This window comes from Protopterus annectens, chromosome 1.part1 (assembly GCF_019279795.1).
Source record: "Protopterus annectens isolate FY-2018-M chromosome 1.part1, PAN1.0, whole genome shotgun sequence".
Lineage (NCBI taxonomy): Eukaryota > Metazoa > Chordata > Ceratodontiformes > Protopteridae > Protopterus > Protopterus annectens.
The window spans coordinates 405,169,089-405,188,424 of NC_056726.1; the positions used below are offsets into that span (position 1 = coordinate 405,169,089).

General features: G+C 39.5%; 1 protein-coding gene across 1 annotated transcript in view; it reads left to right on the top strand.

Annotated features, from left to right (window-relative positions):
- The first annotated feature begins 3,090 nt into the window (after nt 1-3,090).
- The window catches only part of LOC122805360 (interferon gamma receptor 1-like), a 1,208,195-nt gene continuing 1,191,949 nt past the window's right edge, over nt 3,091-19,336 (top strand). The window contains exon 1 of the mRNA XM_044075453.1: nt 3,091-3,416. Coding sequence (XP_043931388.1) covers nt 3,350-3,416 — 67 coding nt within the window. The 5' untranslated portion in view covers nt 3,091-3,349. The remainder of the gene's footprint in view (nt 3,417-19,336) is intronic.

The following is a 19,336-nucleotide window of genomic DNA, read 5'->3' on the forward strand; positions in this document are numbered from 1 at the left end:
GCGTACCTCTGTGGGACTGGCTACCTTGATGCAGTACAGTGGCTTGTCATAAAGTAACAACATTTCTACTAAATGCCAGTCAGTGTGGGTATCATTGAGGGGAAGTCAGTGTGGGTGTCTTTGTGGTGGAGTCAGTCTGGGTGTCTTTGTGTACCTCTGTGGGACTGGCTACCTTGATGCAGTACAGATGCTTGTCATAATGTAACAGCATTGCTACTAAATGCCAGTCATAGCTCTCAATCTCATGGCACAAAATCTGGCCAAAGCCACAGATAATGAGGTTACAGTCCCAAAGATCAGGGCAAATTTTAAATATTGCTCTTATAAAATGAAAATGTTGCTAGAATACAAGGTGTTACCATGCATGTTCTGAAGGATATGAAGTTAAACTGAAATGCCTGTCATTTAGTGAATTCAGTCATCAATGATTTGCCGCACAAAATCCAGAAAACTACAACTTTTGAGGAACAGACCAAACATGAGTCACATCTGGACATTCTGTGAAAATCTGGGCAGTTGAGTATGCAGTCAGTGTCTATGCAGTCGGTGTCTGCACCTGTGAGTAGCTACTTTGCTGTGGTACAGGGTTTTGTCCATAATGGAACACTGGTACTAAATGCCACTTGGTGTGTTTGCAGCTGAGTAGCAACCTTGCTGTGGTACAGGAGTTTCATAATGTAATATTGGTACTAAATGTCAGTCAGTGTGTGCTCCTGGGAATCGCTAACTTACTGTAGTACAGGGGTTTGTCCATAGGTTCATAGGTTTATAGGTTCATAGGTTGGTACTAGGCTATCAGCCCTAGGGCCTATACAAGCCTAACCATAACAATTTCCTGGCTATTTCTTCCCACACTATTTACTTCCATGGATCCCTGTCTAGCAGGGCAACTGACGTGATCCCCGGGGTGAATTTCCCTTCTCCCATCCAATCGTCAAGGTTCCTTTTAAAGAGGGCCAAGGAGGTGCTCTGCTTGACATGTATGGGCAATCTGTTCCAGAGTCTGGGGAGTCTCTGGGTCAGGAACCTATCCCTCCAGCATGTTTTGTTTATTGTGATGACAAGGTTTAGATCCCTGAAGCGTGTGGCTCTGAGGGATTGGGATTTCTTTAAGTGTAGCATGTCCAACAGCTCTGGGTTTGACATGGTCTTGTATGTTAAGCAGAGATTGTCTCTGAGTAGATGATATGTGACAGAGTATAACTGGAGTTTTTTAAGGCGGTCAACATAGGGCATCTGCTTTATGCCTGTGATTCTTTTAGTGAGGTATTTCTGCGGCTTTTCCAGTTGTTGCAGATGTCTTGAGAGGTACATGCCAAATGGGGCGTTGTATTCTATAATGGGGCTAATGAGGGATGAGTACAATGGGACAATGACCTCCTTTTTTCTGGATGAAAAGACCTTAGTGATGAGGTGTGACACATATAAGGATTTCCTGACTGTTGTGGCGATGTGGGTTTTGAAGGTGAGACCACTGTCCACCTGTGTCCCTAAGTCTCTTATCACACTTTTGGTGTTTAATGTACTGTCATCTATGTGGTAATTCACGATTACGTGTTTTTTTCCCCAAAGGGTATAACTATACATTTCTTGGCATTGAGCTTGAGCCCATGGCTCTGGCACCAAGCATCTGTTTCTGTAAGGCTCTTTTGTAGAGTATCCACATCATTTGGGGATTCAATAATGGCTCCCAGTTTGCAGTCATCTGTGAATTTTGTTAGCAAGAGTCCCTTAGTGTTGGCCTATACTTCAGAGAAGTAGATGCCAAACAAGAGCGGTCCCAGGACTGAACCCTGAGGTACTCCGCTTGTCCCTTGTCTGGAGCTGGATTTGGAGTCAGCTACTTTTACAGTGTGGGTTCTGTCAGTAAGCCAGTTGGCAACCCATTGAGTGACGTAGGGATTAATGCCCAGCTTAGTAAGTTTATCTGTGATTCCAGAGTTGGGGATGGTGTCAAAGGCCTTGGCGAGGTCCAGATAGGCTGTGTGGACTGCCTTACCCTCATCCATGGCTCTGGAGACTGATTCGAAGAAGTCAATCAGGTTCAGGAGACAAGATCGGCCCTTCATGAACCCAAACTGGGTGGGGTCCAGTGTTTGTCATATGTAACATTGGTACTAAATGCCACTTTTTGTCTATGCAGCTGAATGGCAACATTGCTGTGGTATAGGGATTTCATAATGTAACTTTGGTACTAAATGCTAGTCAGCGTGTGCACCTTTGAAGTTGCTACCTTGCTGTGGTACAGGGGTTTGTCATAATGTAACACTGGTACTAAATGCCAGTCAGTGTGTACATGCACCTGTGAGTCGCTACCTTGCTGTGGTATAGGGGTTTGTCATAATGTAACACTGGCACTAAATGCCAGTCAGTGTGTACATGCATCTGTGAGTCGCTACCTTGCTGTGGTACAGGGGTCTGTCATAATGTAATACTGGCACTAAATGCCAGTCAGTGTGTGAACCTGTGAGTAGCTACCTTGCTGTGGTACAGGGGTTTATTGTACTGTAACACTGGTACTAAATGCCAGTGTGTACCTTGGCACATCAATTCTTAATGATCTGAATGTAGTGACACTATAGTGGTTAAATGGTGCTGGATGTGCTTTACAGGGAAGGGGGTGAGATGACCTGTGGTCACATTTGATATTCAACTGAGTAGGGCACCCAACTTGAACCTTGCTGAGGCCCCCAAAATGCTAGCACCGGCCCTGCACCTAAGCACAGCTCTGAATGGAATACTTACAACACATGTACAACTTCGGATATATATATATTGTTTAAATAAATGCTTACAGTCTCTTCAGTCTTGCGGCACTTGGGTTAAGCAACCTGCAAGTAAAATGGAAAGATGTGGTCCTTGTGAACAGTTCAGAACTATGTTAATTGCTTAAACTAAGGATATAACTGGAAGGGCAAAGGACGTCTTGTCCCTGTATTAGGATTACTACAATAAAACGATTCTGCACGGAACCATGGAGATGATACAAACAGACATACTCTTAAATGATGTAGTTCACTTCCTGCTTTCCCTGAGAGGTGACCTGCCCAGACAACCACGTCGCATGTCGTATTCAAGGGAGTTGAAGCCTAGGTGCTAAGAGTTCAACCGCATTCCAAGATTACATGTACATGTCTATCAGGTAGACGTTTCTGATGCGCCTTACAGCCGCGGGCAGAAGTAACAAGTTTTATGAAAGCTGTTTAAATGAAACAGTCGCAGACTGGAGTGACATATTGTGAAAGCTGTTTAAAGGAAACTTTCTGCAGCTCGTTTTGAGAGAACTTTATTGTGATAACAAAGGTTTTTGCGAGCAATTGGTTCACCGTACCCCAAACAGTACGGGAAAATGCGAAGGAGTTTGTTCGTCTACCTCGTTCTTTTTTGTCAAGTGTCAGAACAAACTGCTGAAAACAGTAAGTGACTCTTACTTGTTGAACGACTTGGCTCAAGTTGGAATTTACCTTTTGTTAGGTGTACTTGGCACGTTGCTACCTCTGTATAGTCTGTTTAAAGCTTCCGCGGTGGGTATGGGGACAATAAAATAGGACTTAGTACGAGTCGTGCGCCCATCCCATTGTTATTGTAGTGCAACCCTTCAAGTTTACCTCATTACGAGGAACGTACCTCATTCTGGGTCTTAAAAAGTTTATGTTCCTCGAAATTTCACATTGAAAGGGTCTGCGATATATTCGGTGTTGGACATTTTCAACTGATATCTATGGTAAATAGAAATTAATCACATTAATTTATGAAAAAAATCTTATAAGTAAAACCAACATATATCCTGACTTTCCTAATTGGAGTTATTATTATAAGTCATTAGCATGTGTTTCACATTTTGCCCATTTCTTCCACATAGTGAATGCTAGTGTCCCTTGTTTTGGAACTGGAAAGCTGAGAGCTATGAATGTGTTAATAGAGAATTTAGGGTCATTAGCCTTGTCTGTCATTAAATATAAGCGTAAATAACTGTATACGTTTAGTCATTTCCAAAGTACACTTCAGCAGATATTTACGTGAACCTGTTTGGAACAAAGTGAATCAAGATTCTAGGGTTAAAAAGCTATGCATGCATGCAGATATTTATGCACTTCATTTATTAAATTGTATTGAAGTTAATAGCGCGTAAGTCTGTTGATCAGCCATGGACAACCGTATTCATATCCTTTACCTGCTGCTGCTTAGCGCTAACTTAGATCTTTAGTCCCTAAGAAATTAAGTGTAGAGGGAGAAAGAAGCATCAAGTAATTTGCAATTTTGTTTTTTTTTTCTAACAGTATGATCTAGACATGAGCTTCAAACCACTAGCATATATGTATAGATCAAGCCTGCCATCCCCAGATAGTTCTCCTAAACACGACCATTACTAGAAAAAACAAAACAAATGAAAATGTATGTGTAATAGCAGCTGGGCTAAGCAGTCAAGTGAATTTAGGAAAATTGCAAATTTTGGTAACGTGTCATACTTCCTTTGATGTTTTCCAGCTCTTTTTTATATGGAGAGCACAAGAGAGAACCACAGATAAGAACCATAAACCCTTACAGATTACAACAAAATCATCTGTCCTTATAAGTAAATTGAACATGCATGCACAACCAACTAATGCTCTATCTAACCCAAAATAAACTACTCACAGACTCTCAACATGGATTCAGACCCCATCATAGTACAACCACTGCCCTCCTCTCTTTTACTGAAAACATTAATCTTAACCGGAATAATAAAAAATATCCTCCGCTCTCTTCCTGGACCTATCGAAAGCCTTCGATATGGTAAACCATCAGTTACGTCTATATACTTTAAAAACCCTGAATCTAGATACTCCAGCCCTTGACTGGTTTCAAGCTTACCTCACTGGGAGACAACAAGCAGTAATGTGGCAAAACAAGCTCTCCTGCCTACTACCAAATACCATTGGAGTTCCTCAAGGTTCCATATTAGGACGTCTCCTCTTTTCAGTCTTCATAAACGACATCCAAACAGTCATCCCTGAAGCCACCTGCATTCAATATGCAGATGACTCGACTATAATATGTTCCAATGCCTCTCTTGCAAATCTACTAACTACCACCCAACATAGCTTCACCAAAGTCGAAAACTGGCTTGCCAACCATTTCCTGATCTTAAATCCAAACAAAACCAAGTTACTTCTCTTCTACCCAACCAATAGATCTCCGACTGAAAACTTCACTATAAAATCCAATAATGGGACCATCATCTCCCCAGACACCTATACAAAGCTATTAGGAGTAAACATTGACAATAAACTCAGATTTGATATACATATCAACCAAGCCATTAAGTCAGTCAACAAGAAACTTGGGACCCTATATAGAATTAAAGCCTTCCTTACCCGAATGCCAGGGCAGCCTCAGCCGTTCACACCTTCTTTCTACCCTACTATATGCCTCTCCTGTCCTCACTCACCTTAACAAATCTGATCTGGCCAAGCTCTCATCCTGCTATAATCACATTGCCAGGTTCGTTACAGGCCTACCCTACAGAACACACCACTGTACTAACCTGAAAAAGGTTGGATGGATAGAATTCCCACACCTTCTTCACCAGTCCCAACTCATAGAGGCCTTCAAAATCCTTAAACAACCTGAGAATACCCCAGCACTAAAAAACTTAATGACTCCCTACTCCAATCTAAGCTGCCTTCGCTCAGCAAACAGACTCCTTGTCCAAACAACTAAATCTCTCAGCCTAGGTGGTGACGCGCTGTTTGCCAACACCACTGGTAAAATATGGAACTCTCTCCCAAATAACATCACGCTTGCAACTTCTCTAAGTCAATTCAAAAATAGTCTAAAACTCCACTTCAAGTCACACTGGCTATGTCCTTGCTCAAACCCAGACTAGCTCTGTGCCATTAACTAAAACATAAACAACTAGCTAAGATGATAAGTACTTTGTATACTGTGATAAAGAAATATGTATCCTGTCTAACTCTATGTCATTATACTGCCTACCGTCCTTGCTTATATGTTATTAATGTTACATTTGTAGTAATCTCAGAAATAGTAATGGCAGTCTTGTACTTGTATGTAAATAGCCTATGTTTTTGTTAAGTTCTTTCAGCTCATTTACTGTACCTAATTATCAATGCAACTCTGTTGGAGCTTTTCTCCCCGGGCCTCCGCTGAAAAAGGACATGTATCCAGTCGGACTGTCCCGGTTAACAAATGTAAAATAAATAAATAATAAATAAACATTTTTCTAGTAATGGTCATGTGTTTAGAACTATCTGGGGATGACAGGCTTGATCTATACATATATGCTAGTGGTTTGAAGCTCATGTCTAGATCATACTGTTAGAAAAAAACAAAATTGCAAATTACTTGATGCTTCTTTCTCTCTTTACACTTAATTGCTTAGGGACTAAAGATCTAGGTTAGCTCTAAGCAGCAGCAGGTAAAGAATAAGAATTTGGTTGTCCATGGCTGATCAATAGGCTTACTAAACTTATGCGCTATTAACTTTAATACAACTTAATAAACGAACTGCATAAAGGCAAGAAAAAATCTGAGGGCAATGCAACTCAATGCTAGAAGTCTAAATCTCAAAATGCACTCACTTGAGGCACTCCTTAAAATGGAGAACATCGATATCTGTGCAGTGACTGAGACCTGGTTCAAGGCTCTAGAGAGCACCCCTGCATTACCAGGCTATAACTCATACCACACTTTTTGGCCATCTAACCTGGACCAGATATTCATTGAGGATATCCACCCTTCAGGCTAATTGCGCAGCATAATGCATCCAAGGTTATCCAAGTGCAACTAACTCTGGGCAAAACTGCAATCCAAATTGTGGCTTGCTACAGATCCCCACCATGCCCCAGGATTTCCACTCTTTTTTCTTGACATACTGGAAAATATTAGGGTTCAACCAAACACCCTAATAATGGGCGATTTCAACTATCCCACCATTAACTGGGAAAACTACTCATGTACCAACTCCTTCCCTCAACGCTTTCTGGAATTCATAAATTCCAATGCCCTGGATCAACTTATCCACACCCCCACCAGGGGCAACAATATTCTAGACCTAATCATTACCAAGATGAATGACAGATGTTCCACACCTGAAGTCAACTCCTTGTTGGTCAGATCCGACCATAAGCTAATCACCCTAAATAGCCACACCCCGCCCCCACCCACCATTAAGGAAACCATGGTAAAATATTTCTACAAGGCCAACTTCATGCTTCTTAAGACAGAAGTGGTAAACTTCATGACACCCATGCAAAAGGACAATACAGTTATGACTGCTGAATCCTACATAAATGCACTGTATAAGCACTTACACGAGTGCATGGATTGTGCTATCCCAAACAGAACCAAGACACTATCCTCGAAAAAAGGAAGCCAATCTGGTGGTCCCCTGCCATAAACAAACTCTACAACAGAAGGAAGAAAGTGTTGCAAAAAAGAGTAAAATCCCATGAGTGGAGGAGCTCCCTGGTCAGCCTCAGTAAGAAGCTGAGATTCCTTATAAGAACCTCCAAAGCTAACTACAAAAACAAAATTGCCACTGATTTTAAGGGCAACCACAAAGCATTCTATAGCTATGTCAAGAATCTCAATGGCAACACCCAGATCTGCTGTGAGTTACAACACAATGGCATGAAAGTTACAGAACCAACTGATATTGTCAACATCCTGGCAGATAGGTTCAGTGCTGACTTTACCCCCCTCTCACCCCCTAAAGGGCCATTATCTATACAGGAAGAATGCAGAGTCCCTGTAGTCACATCTATGCAGGTAAAAGCTGCACTCTGTAAAACAAAAAACACAGCATCCTTGGGACCGGACAACATCTCAGGCTGCGTTTTACATGAACTTCAGAACGAACTGGCTCCCCACCTAAGCACCATGTTCAGTCATAGTCTCATGTTAGGCTTTGTGCCCGCTGAATGGTGCACAGCAACAGTTATCACACTCCACAAAGGGGAAGCCACCACTAATCCTGGGAACTATCGCCCTATTAGCCTGATGAGCCTGGTCTGCAAGGCCATGGAACGTATCATCATGGAACTCATAAACAAAGACATTGGTAACCTCCAAACTTTGGACCCACCCAGTGTGAAAGGCAAATCATGCCTTCTGAACCTGATCGACTTCTTTGAGACAGTCACTAAAGCTGTAGATGAGGGTAAGGTGGTTCATGCAGCCTATCTTTACCTCGCTAAGGCTTTCAACACCATCCCCCATTCTGGAATTGTAGCTAAACTCAATAACTAGGTATAAATCCCTACATCACAAGATGGGTTGCCAACTGGCTCACTGACAGAACCCACACTGTAAAAGTTGCAGACTCCAAATCTGACTTCAAACCACTGACAAGTGGAGTACCACAGGGTTCAGTCCTGGGACCTCTCATGTTTGGTATGTACTTTTCTGAAATACCGGCTAACACAGAAGGCTTCTGGCTAACGAAGTTTGCAGATGACTGCAAACTAGGAGCCATAGTCAAGTCCCCAAATGATGTGGACATCCTACAGAAGGGCCTCACTGAGACAGATGTCTTGTGTCAGAGGCATGGCCTCAAGCTCAATGCCAAAAAGTGCATTGTCATCCTCTTTGGTAAAAACTCTGTACCCATGAACTACCACATAAACGGCAGTCTACTTAATGCTGAATGTGTGATAAGAGACCTTGGGACCCAGATGGACGGTAGTCTGTCCTTTGATAATCACATCGCCACAGTAGTCAGGAAATCGTTCTATGTGGCACATCTCATCACAAAAGGGTTCATATCCAGGAAAAAAGATGTCGTTGTTCCCCTCTACTCGGCACTCATTAGACCTATTATAGAGTACAACGCCCCTTTTGGAATGAACCTCACAAGACATCTGCAGCAGCTGGAAAGGCCACAGAAGTACCTCACAAAGAGGATTACTGGCGTCAAACAGATGCCATACACTGACCGTCTCAAAAAAACTCCAGCTTTACTCTGTAGCATATTGCCTACGCCGAGGAGATCTCTGCCTAACATAAAAAGCTATGTTAAACCCAGAGTTGTTGGACATGCTACACCTAAAGAAATCCCACCGAGCTACATGCTCTAGGGACCTAAACCTTGTCACCACAATAAACAGGACATGCTGGAGGGATATATTCCTGTCCCAGAGACTTCCTATACTCTGGAACAAGCTACCCGTCTATGTCAAGCAAAGTTCCTCATTAGCACTCTTCAAGAAAAATCTTGATGAGTGGATAGGAAATAGGAAATACACCCCGGGGATCACTTCTGTGGCTCTGCTCGACAGGGGCACAGGAAACTAACTTTCTTGGGTGGCGTAGGCCAGGGAACCTTGTTGGCTAGGCTTACTTAGACCCTTGGGCCGATAGCCTAGAACCTACCTATAAACCTGTGCGTATAATAGAAGGCATACATTTTAAGATGTCATGTGTTGTGCCGTTGATGTAGCCAGGCTTAATGTGAGAGGAGAGAGCTTTAGACACACTAGATTTTGAGTGGGGCTTGTGAGTGCAAATGGGGGGCAGTCTCTAATGCTGAAATGTGTTGTCAGATTACATTAAATGGTATTCACCATCTAGAGTTAAATGAAAACATCAGCCTAAGCTAAAGACTGTTCTAAAAGATGATCATTTTTCCCTTGGCTTAATTTGACTGTCTGATTTCTGATGTCACTTGATTATTTGTGTTTGGCTTAATTTGATTGATTACGTAGTGAAGTCACATCTGTGAATTTGTTCAGGCAGGGACTCATTAGGCAGCATATAGTAGGGTGCTAACTAGTGTCCACATGAAGGGCCTGAGGACTGGAAGACAACAAGCGTTGCATGTCTTCCAAGCATACCTCTCAACTGTCCCTGATTTCAACTCAAAAACTTTATATATGTCCTTCTTAATCCCTCCTAAAATTGGAGACTTTTTTGAGAAAAGGTGGTGAATTGCACTTAATAATGACAAGTAATTGGAGGTACAGACTTCTTTTAGTTCAGAAAATGGATATTAATTCGCATTCTTTTATGCAGTGCCTCACGTTAATAGTACTAACGTTTTAGAAGTGGCCCTGATTGTCTCTAATCATTTATGCATTTGCCCCAGAATCTGTTGAGATTTGTCCTTGATTTGTTGAGACTATGCATCCAAGCTGTGAGCTGCCCTCCAAAGCAGTGCACCCCTTCTGATGAAGCCTTATTCTGTGTAAGGGAAAAAAATTATTCTCATAACTAAAAAGTGCACATTCTGTTCCCTAGTTCAGAGTTTTTTCCATACTGTTAAATTTTGTACGTGTGTGTGTATGTATGTATATATATATATATATATATATATATATATATATATATATATATATATATATATATATATATATATATATATATATATATATATATATATATATATATATGTGTATATATATATATATATATATATTTATATATATATATATATATATATATATGTATATGTATATATATATATATATATATATATATGTATATGTATATATATATATATATATATACATATATATATATATATATATATATATATATATATATATATATATATATTTATATATATATATATATATGTATATATATGTGGGTTCTGTTCAGAATTTCAAAGCTCAAAACTTTGAATTTTTAAAAACTTCGAAATCCTGAATTGAGATCGGCAAACAGCGCGGATCGGGAGATTTCCCTTGTCCTCGCTGTAGTGCAGTTTCGGAGTTGGCATATTTAAGTTGCGGGAGGGCGCAGTTCCCTACATGGGGGGTGCAGGGGGCCTTGCCCCCTGCATACACATGCTTTAGTGTGTTGGATAGTGTTTTGGGGAGTTCACAATTTAGAGATTCCAAGATCTCGAGATTCTGAACTCAATATTCTGAAAGTCGAGATTTTGGGATTTCAAAATTTCATAGTGAACCCACACACACATATATATATATATATATATATATATATATATATATATATATATATATATAAATAGATATATAAATTCATATGGTCGACACCATATAATTGAAGTCTTGAAACATCAAAAATGTAATAAAACACAACAGCCTAAGCAGGGGGGAAAGCCACCCTGCACCCCCACACCCCCTGCTATTTAAATATACCAACTCCGAGATTGCACTACAGTGCAGAAAAGGGAAATCTTCCATTTCTGTGCTCTACGGACATCTCTGTTAAAAAAATTAAAGTTTCGAGGCTTACATCATATGGTGTCGACCATATCAGATTTGAAGTTTTGAAACTTCGATCTTCTGATATAGACCCAATATATATATATATATATATATATATATATATATATGGATAAATATAGGTACAGACACTGGCATTTGCATGCTATTGTTTCTTTTTACCTTATAAAAGTATAAAGAGCCATATTTGAACTGGTTTTATATGTTACATTGGTATTTTGTTATTAACTGCTTAAGGTTGTCCTTTATACATTTTTTTTTGTTTCTGAGCTATTACTCCTTAACTGTAATTTACTTCACTATGGATAGCACTTGTTTCTGAAGAGAAAACTGTGGCATGATTAAAGTAGTTGATTATTATAACCTGGTGTTCAGAAGAGAAGGCAACTCATTTGTAGCGCACATTTTCATATAATGTGCAAAGGCTGCCCTGATTACTGTTAGCACTTGTATACCTTCATCCCACCCCTAACAACAACAATTGTACATTCCCAGAGGTCACAGTTCTTAGCTCCACAGTGAAACTTGTGTTAGGTTAAGAAAGCACAGTGGTTATATTTGGCAATGATAACCCACCCTAAGTTGTTCAAGATCAGCAGTTAATTAACTGTTGTTACAGAAGACATTATTATCACATAATTCAGTACAGTAGCAGATTTGGGTCTTTGTGTCTTCTTAAAGTGCTTATTATAATTTCTGAATAGCATTCAGTTGAGTCAGAGATTGAATTTGGAAATTATACAGGAAATGTATGTTAGTTTTTTGATGTTGGCATTGGTGGTGGTGTTGTTATGACAGTTTAGTAGTTTTAGTTTTTGTTTCTTAGCTCAGGTTTCTGGAGTTCAGTCCTTACCTCTTATTTATTTGAGTTTGCATGTTTTGTAGGTTTTTCTTGAGTACCTGGGCTTTCTCCAACCTTTCCAAAACGTAGCTTGCTTGGATGCTGTGCTGCTGTTATATACTACATTTACCCTTCATTTTTGTAACTTATGGCTGAAGTGTGTATTGCGGGTTACATTAGTGGTGTAACTTACTTATAGAACGTTGTACACCTCACCCCCATCCAGCAGGGGTGCGCATGTGTGGGCGTGTTCTGCTATAAAACTGCATTTAAAGTTTCACTAGCACCAGTTTGATGCACGCGGACACCTGTTATTCCAGCAGCTTTAAGAGTTTATATGAGCTTTATTTAAAATATGTCCTTGCTTCAGAATTCTTATCTTTCAGAAAATGCACAAGACCTATTCTTCGAGGAAGTTTCTGAGTTTAGAAGAGTGATATTAAACATCTCGCCATGTTTCAGACTTCCTGTCCTTCAAATAATTCATGCTGAAACAGAAATCCTGTTATTGCAGTTGAGATGTTAGTAACATGATCACTGGTGGGAGGAGAACAAAGCAGGTGCTGCTACTGCGCAGTGGGAGGGGAAGTACTATAAGTACGTTATGCCAGTTAATTTCTCTCAATAACGATATCCAGCTTCTCAATCTCCATATGTCCGTGATTTCCTGTTGGCTTTTTGTAAAATGCTGTGAAACAATGGATTTGGGTGCTCTGAAAGAAAAAAAAATGCTTCTTTTACATTTGCCATCACTACGTAAGCAATGCACCATTTCTTTCCACCCTCTCACAACAAATCGCCTCCAAAACTAATTACAGTGTTCCCAGAACAGATAAGAACTTAGCTGCTAAGAAAGAATAGTTGGTTTTGACTAGATCATTCATCTCCAGTGTAAACAATCCCACATTAACCACCAATCATGCTTCACACATTACTCCGACAGCTTCGTAATAAATGGTTTTCCAAGGCCACTTGACTTATCAGAGCTAAACAAACCCACTGGATAACTTAAGAATTACTAGCACTTTAGAAAGCTTATAGATGAGAGATAAAACACCAGTGGAAAGCACCACCTTTTTCTGAAAGCAAACAAAACTTTATATATCTCAGAAACATAGCTGAGAAGGTAATCAGATGGAAATAAGCTATGCATCTACAAGACTTGTAAAACTATTACTGACTTTATTCACTGTGCTCTGAAACTTGGTGAATAAAGTGTCTGGTCCTACCTCGTGTAAAACATCCTGAATGATTACTTTCCCCCTCAGAAAAGCTCTCAGCAGCAGCAGTAGCCCTCTCCAATGAAATTCTTACAACTACCCCATTCTCCTTCAACAAGATTTGCACCCTCTCCTGACCCACTTCCCATTATACCTCCCTTCAACAAGAAAACTATTAAAACAAATGATATTCTAAAACTCACAAACTAAATTCTGTCAGATTCCCCTGCAGGCTCAGATTGCTTGTTTCCTTGGTGTAAATGTCTCTGCAGGGAACACCTCCTATATCTTCTAATGCTCTTTATCACTCTTGCCTTACAGTAATGTCATGAGTGATCCTTGGAAAAAAACTATAGGATAATAGGAAGTTACTAGGCTATTGGCTATGAGGCCCTTACAAGCCTCGCCAATAATTTAGCCCATGTTCCAACAAGTCAGCACCCCATGGCCCTGTCCAGCAGGGACACAGGTGGAATCCCAGGGACGTATTTTCTGTTCCCCATCCAGTTATCCAGGTTGTGCTTAAAAAGGGTTAATGAGGTACAGTGCTTGACAAGGAGCGGGAGTCTATTCAACAGAAGGGGGAGTCTCTGGGACACAACTCTGTCCTGCCAACAAGTCCTGTTGAGGTTATGGACCAGGTTGAGGTCGCATGAGGGTTACTTGAGTAGAGCTTGACTTGTGGATATGCAGCATCAAGGTGGGGTCTGAGATTACTTTAAATGCCAAACAGAGGTAACCTCTGAGGAGTCTGTATGACACTGAGTAGAGGGACAGGGCCTTTAGCCTATCTGTATGGCGCATATGTTCGAGACCCTGGATTCTCCTGATGAGGAACCTATGTGGTCTCTCTAGCTGCTGCATGTGCTTTGCAAGGTTCATGCCGAAAGGGGCATTGTACTCAATAATGGGTCTTATAAGGGAAGAATACAGGGATGTTATGACCACCTTGTCCCTGGATGAGATACCCATTATAATGATGTGGGCCATGTGGAAACCTTTCCATACAATGGAGGCAATATGGTGGTCCAAAGTCAGTTTGCTATCAACCTGGGTGCCCAAGTCCCTCACAACTGATTACATCCTTGTTATTAATGTGATAATTTGTGGGGACATCACTCTCCCCAAAGGGGATGATGATGCATTTTTTGGCATTCAGTTTGAGGCCATGTTTCTGGCACCAGTCATTTGTTCGGGTGAGACCATCTTGGAGTATGTCCACATCACTAGGGGAATTGATCACCATGCCCAGCTTGCAGTCATCTGCAAACTTGGTCAGCCATAGCTCACTGGTTTTGGCCTGCACCTCAAAAAAGTATACCCCAAACAACAAAGGCCCCAAGAGCAATCCCTGGGCTACACCACTTGTTACAGATTGACTGCTTGAGGTGGCTTCCCCTATTTTGATTAGGTGGGTTCTGTCAGTGAGCCAGTTTTCTACCCATCTGGTAACAAACGTATTGATGCCTAGTTGAGAGAGTTTATCTGTTATACCTGAGTGAGGAATAGTATTGAAAGCTTTGGCCAGGTCAAGGTAGGCAGTGTGCACCATCTTTCCCTCATCCATGGCTTTAGTAACTGTCTCAAACACAAGTTGCAGCAGTTTCAGTTAGCTTAGTACTAATCTATGAGCCTCTATGAACAGGCATGACCTCCCCTTGATGAAACCAAACTGTGTGGGATCGAGTGTTTGGAGGTTGCCAATGTCCTTGTTAATGAGGTCCACGATAATCCACTCCATGACCTTGGAGATCAATCAAGTACTTCCTAATTTTCCAAAACCTGCTTAAGTAACTGATTTCAGATGGATCTTAATTTGTCTTACATTAGGAAATTATTTGAAAAGCTCATTTACTCTGAAATATATGAATATTTTCAAACCTATAAGTGGTATTTCCTCACCAGCTTGGCTCGAAGTCAGGAAGAAGCAAAGTCATTGATGATGTTATACCAGACATGGACAAAGACCAGATAACTGGTACCAGTTTTATAGCATTAACTAGGCCTTTGACTTGGTAGATCACCATCTACTATAAAACTTACTAGTCTAAGTTGGTAGCAGCAGCCAAGCAGTGATGCCTCTCAAAAATTTACTTACTAGGAGAAATTTTTCATTTCAAATTAGTAAGTCATCAGCTTCCACTGTCTATCTCATTAAAGGAGTATCACACAAATCCATCCTTTCTCCTGATCTTTTGTCCATCTTGTCAATAAACTGCCAACTGATCTCCCACAAATTCACACAGTAATATACACAGATGGTGTAGGGATGTACTGATTTAGCCTGCCACACAACAAGATCAAAACAAACACTTGAGGAAATCTCCAACTACTATTTACCTGGTTATTTGACAGAACACTGATTCTAAACACAAACAGGTAATGATTTTCATAATGTAGAAAAAACTCTCTCCAGTCCTACTTGAATTTAATGTTCTGTGCAGTGCCAATAGTCCACCTGAAACTATCAAACATTTCAGATACCTAGGGCTTTGGCTAGATCAGCAGCTAAAATGCAAATATGATTTAGAAAAAAAAAAATAAAATCCAAGTTCGGCACTAAACTTTTTGGGTCTAAGAAAAATCTCTCACTTTCTCTCCCTTGACATCAGGGTGGCAGTCAGGAAAGATTTAGCCCTTGCCCAAGTAGGATACAGGCTATCCTTTACTGTTACTGTTGCATAATGAACTTAGTATCCCTGCAAAGTGCTTCTGACAGTATCTGTATGTTTGTTGCTCTTGGTGCTAACACAGAGTACTGCCACTACCTGCTTCTGGCAAAAAATAAATATCTCCCACTACCACAAAGGACAGAGCTGTGTATACAGTCTGAATCCTTTTCCATTTTTTTGCCAATTGCCTCTTATTGTGTACCTTATCCTATAATGTTAGATATCTTCAACCTATTATACCCTTGCTTTATATGCCAAAAAAGACTTCATTGCAAACAAGATTCTCGAAATGGTGAATCTTTGCAAACAAATTTAAAATAAATTACCCATTTACCACTTCAATAAATTCAAAGCTATCTCAAAAATAATTTATGATCTAAGAAACCACCTGTAGATGCTTTTAACATCAATAAATAACTTAATACTAACTCCGTAAACACATAAGTCCATGCATAGTGCTCAAAATAGATACTATGCTAATGGTAATTTCTTCTCAGTGCATCTTGCTCCCCATCTAGATGTGACTTAAAACAAAATTTCTTGGCATCCAGTTTTGAACACAGTAATGTGGTTACTATCAGAGACTTGATCATAACCCTGTCAGTACTGTATGCTGTTTGTATTTCCATTTGTCATTTTCTAAGATGTTTGCATTTAAACTTCACCTGTTGCATGACCTGTACCGCTCTAGTCATTATATGATTATTTTTCCTTCTTCTGAAAATGGCCCAAATTAATCAGCGCTGTACCTCAGTTTACTAATATTAAATGAATAATTTCTTGTGATGAGTAATGAAGCATAACACTGCTTTTATAGATGGTAACACAGATAAAAAAATATCTGCTATAACTATAACAGTTATTACCAATGAATTGTTCTTTGGGAGGTGTTTAATTAAGACCTTGAGAGCAAAACTGAAGAAGTCATAATAATTACAAGCATTCTTCAGAATTTTTATTTTATTATAATTGGATTTTTGGGTACGTAAACATATTTGATATTTTAACATTATGAGGAGAAATGTAGTTACGAAGCAGATCCGTTTTATATTTTGGAACATAGTTTTCTCCCTTTCTCTCTCTCATTACTACTTTTTTATGTAGGATCACTTCTGCTCAAAATCTAAATATATTTAAGTATTATATTTATTGTGATTGTAAAGCAGAAATTCCTCTGTTAGTAGTACTCTTCTGTTCTGTTTGCTACCTCCATGCTATGAAATGTAGGTTTAACACATTGGGCATTCTCTTTGTATTTAAAATATTGTTAAATTGTCCTGCCTGTGTAGTTGATGCAGTTTAACAAGCAGCTTGCCATGAGCAAGATAAGATTTTAACACTGTAACATGACTACATTTGTAATGTTATACCCATCTTCCATGCATTATGTTGCTTGTATATGTTTTAAAAATTGCGTAAAAGACACACTATCATGATGTAAGCTCTACAGAATTTTGCAGAATGTCCAGATTTTTGCCTTATATCTTTGGTCTGTTCCTCCTAGAATATGTGGTTTTCCTGAAAATTACTGAGTATTGAAGTTTCTAAATAATGTAATAGATTTGGGTTTCACAGTTCATGCCCTTTAGAAAAATGTATGTTAATGCAAAACCTGTTATTGTAGTAACTTTCTAAGTTTATGATTGTAATATTTAAAACCTGTCCCTGGTTTTGGACCTTGCCCCTCCTTTATTTCTGTCTTTGCCCAGAATTCATGTGCTAAGAGGTTGAGGGATGAGCGTAGTGTGCATATGTCAAAGCTAAACAAGAATAAAGATGTCCATAAATGTTCTCTGCCAGCAGAATTATAGCTGAAAATATTCACATTAAAGTGTGTATATATATATATATATATATATATATATATATATATATATATATATATATATATATATATATATATTTATATATATAGATCCATCCTTGGACCCCTACTTTTCTCTGTTTACACCAATAATCTAGCCTCTGCCACCAAACATGGCACACTCATCCAATACACAGATGACTCGACCATCATCTGCTCAGCCCAGTCCCTACCCAAACTGCAAAATGTCACACAGGAAGCCTTTTCCTCTGTTGAAACATGGTTATCCGATGCCCAATTAATACTCAACCCAAACAAAACTAAACTACTCATCTTCCAACCCACCAAACATACTCAAAACAACTCTCACTTTAACATCACAGCAAAAGACAACACCACTATATACCCAACTGAACACACCAAATTGCTAGGAGTGGAAATAGACAGTAAACTAAAATTTGACATTCACATATCCATGACCATAAAAAAAGTCCACAAAAAACTAGGAACATTATACAGAAATAAACAATTTCCTCACCAAAGCAGCAAAGATTTCAATAGCAAATTCCCACCTTATCTCCACCCTACTTTATGCCTCTCCAGTATATACCAACCTAAGGCAATGTGATCTAAACAAGCTAGAGACCTGCTACAACAAAATCGCCAAATTCGCCACAGGGGCATCCTACCGTAGTCACCACTGTCTCTCACTTGCTGAACTGGGCTGGCTTGAACTCCCTCACCTCCTTCAGTGGTATCAACTCTCACTCGCCCAAAAACTAGTAAACCATCCACTAAATATCCCATCCCTCCAGAATCTACTCCAACCCTATCGCACCACCAGACCACTAAGATCCAGCAACAAAAATCACTTGCAGATCACTAAAGCCAATAACTCTGCTGGTGAAGCACTATTCTCTTGTGCCATAGCCAAATTATGGAACTCACTCCCACCCACAATTACCTCCGTACCATCATGCACCAACTTCAAAACTTTATTAAAAGCGTACCTAAAAACATGCTGGCTATGCCCTTGCAACTCCCACTCTAATATCATCCACCCCATCCAACTACTACCTTTCTTTCCACTTCACTAACTACCTTGATGATAGCAAGCTCAGATGTTCATAAGCCTAGTACTTATTATAAAGCAGGAACTTCTCATTGTTACATTTGTTAATGCCTGTTATGTACTTCACAGATAAAGATTCTAGTTGTCTACTGATGTACTATGTTCTTCATCTGCAAATGTGTTGTAAGTAATTTCTATGTTAAATTGTTAATTGCAATGTAATCCAATGTAACTACTGTCTGTTTATTTTACTGTGGAGCTTTTCTCCCCGGGCCTCCGCTGAAAATGGACCCACGTCCAGTCGGACACTCCCGGTCAACAAATTTAAATAAATAAATAAATAAATAATATATATTTATATATATATATATATATATATATATATATATATATATATATATATATTGTAATTGTTATGCTAACTCCAAAAATAAGTCTAAGCAAAATCTTGAAGGTTGTATTTTTCACTGCTTCCAAGTGCTGTTTCACTGCATGATTTAGTGAGCTCATAAATGTATTTTCAGTGTGAGTA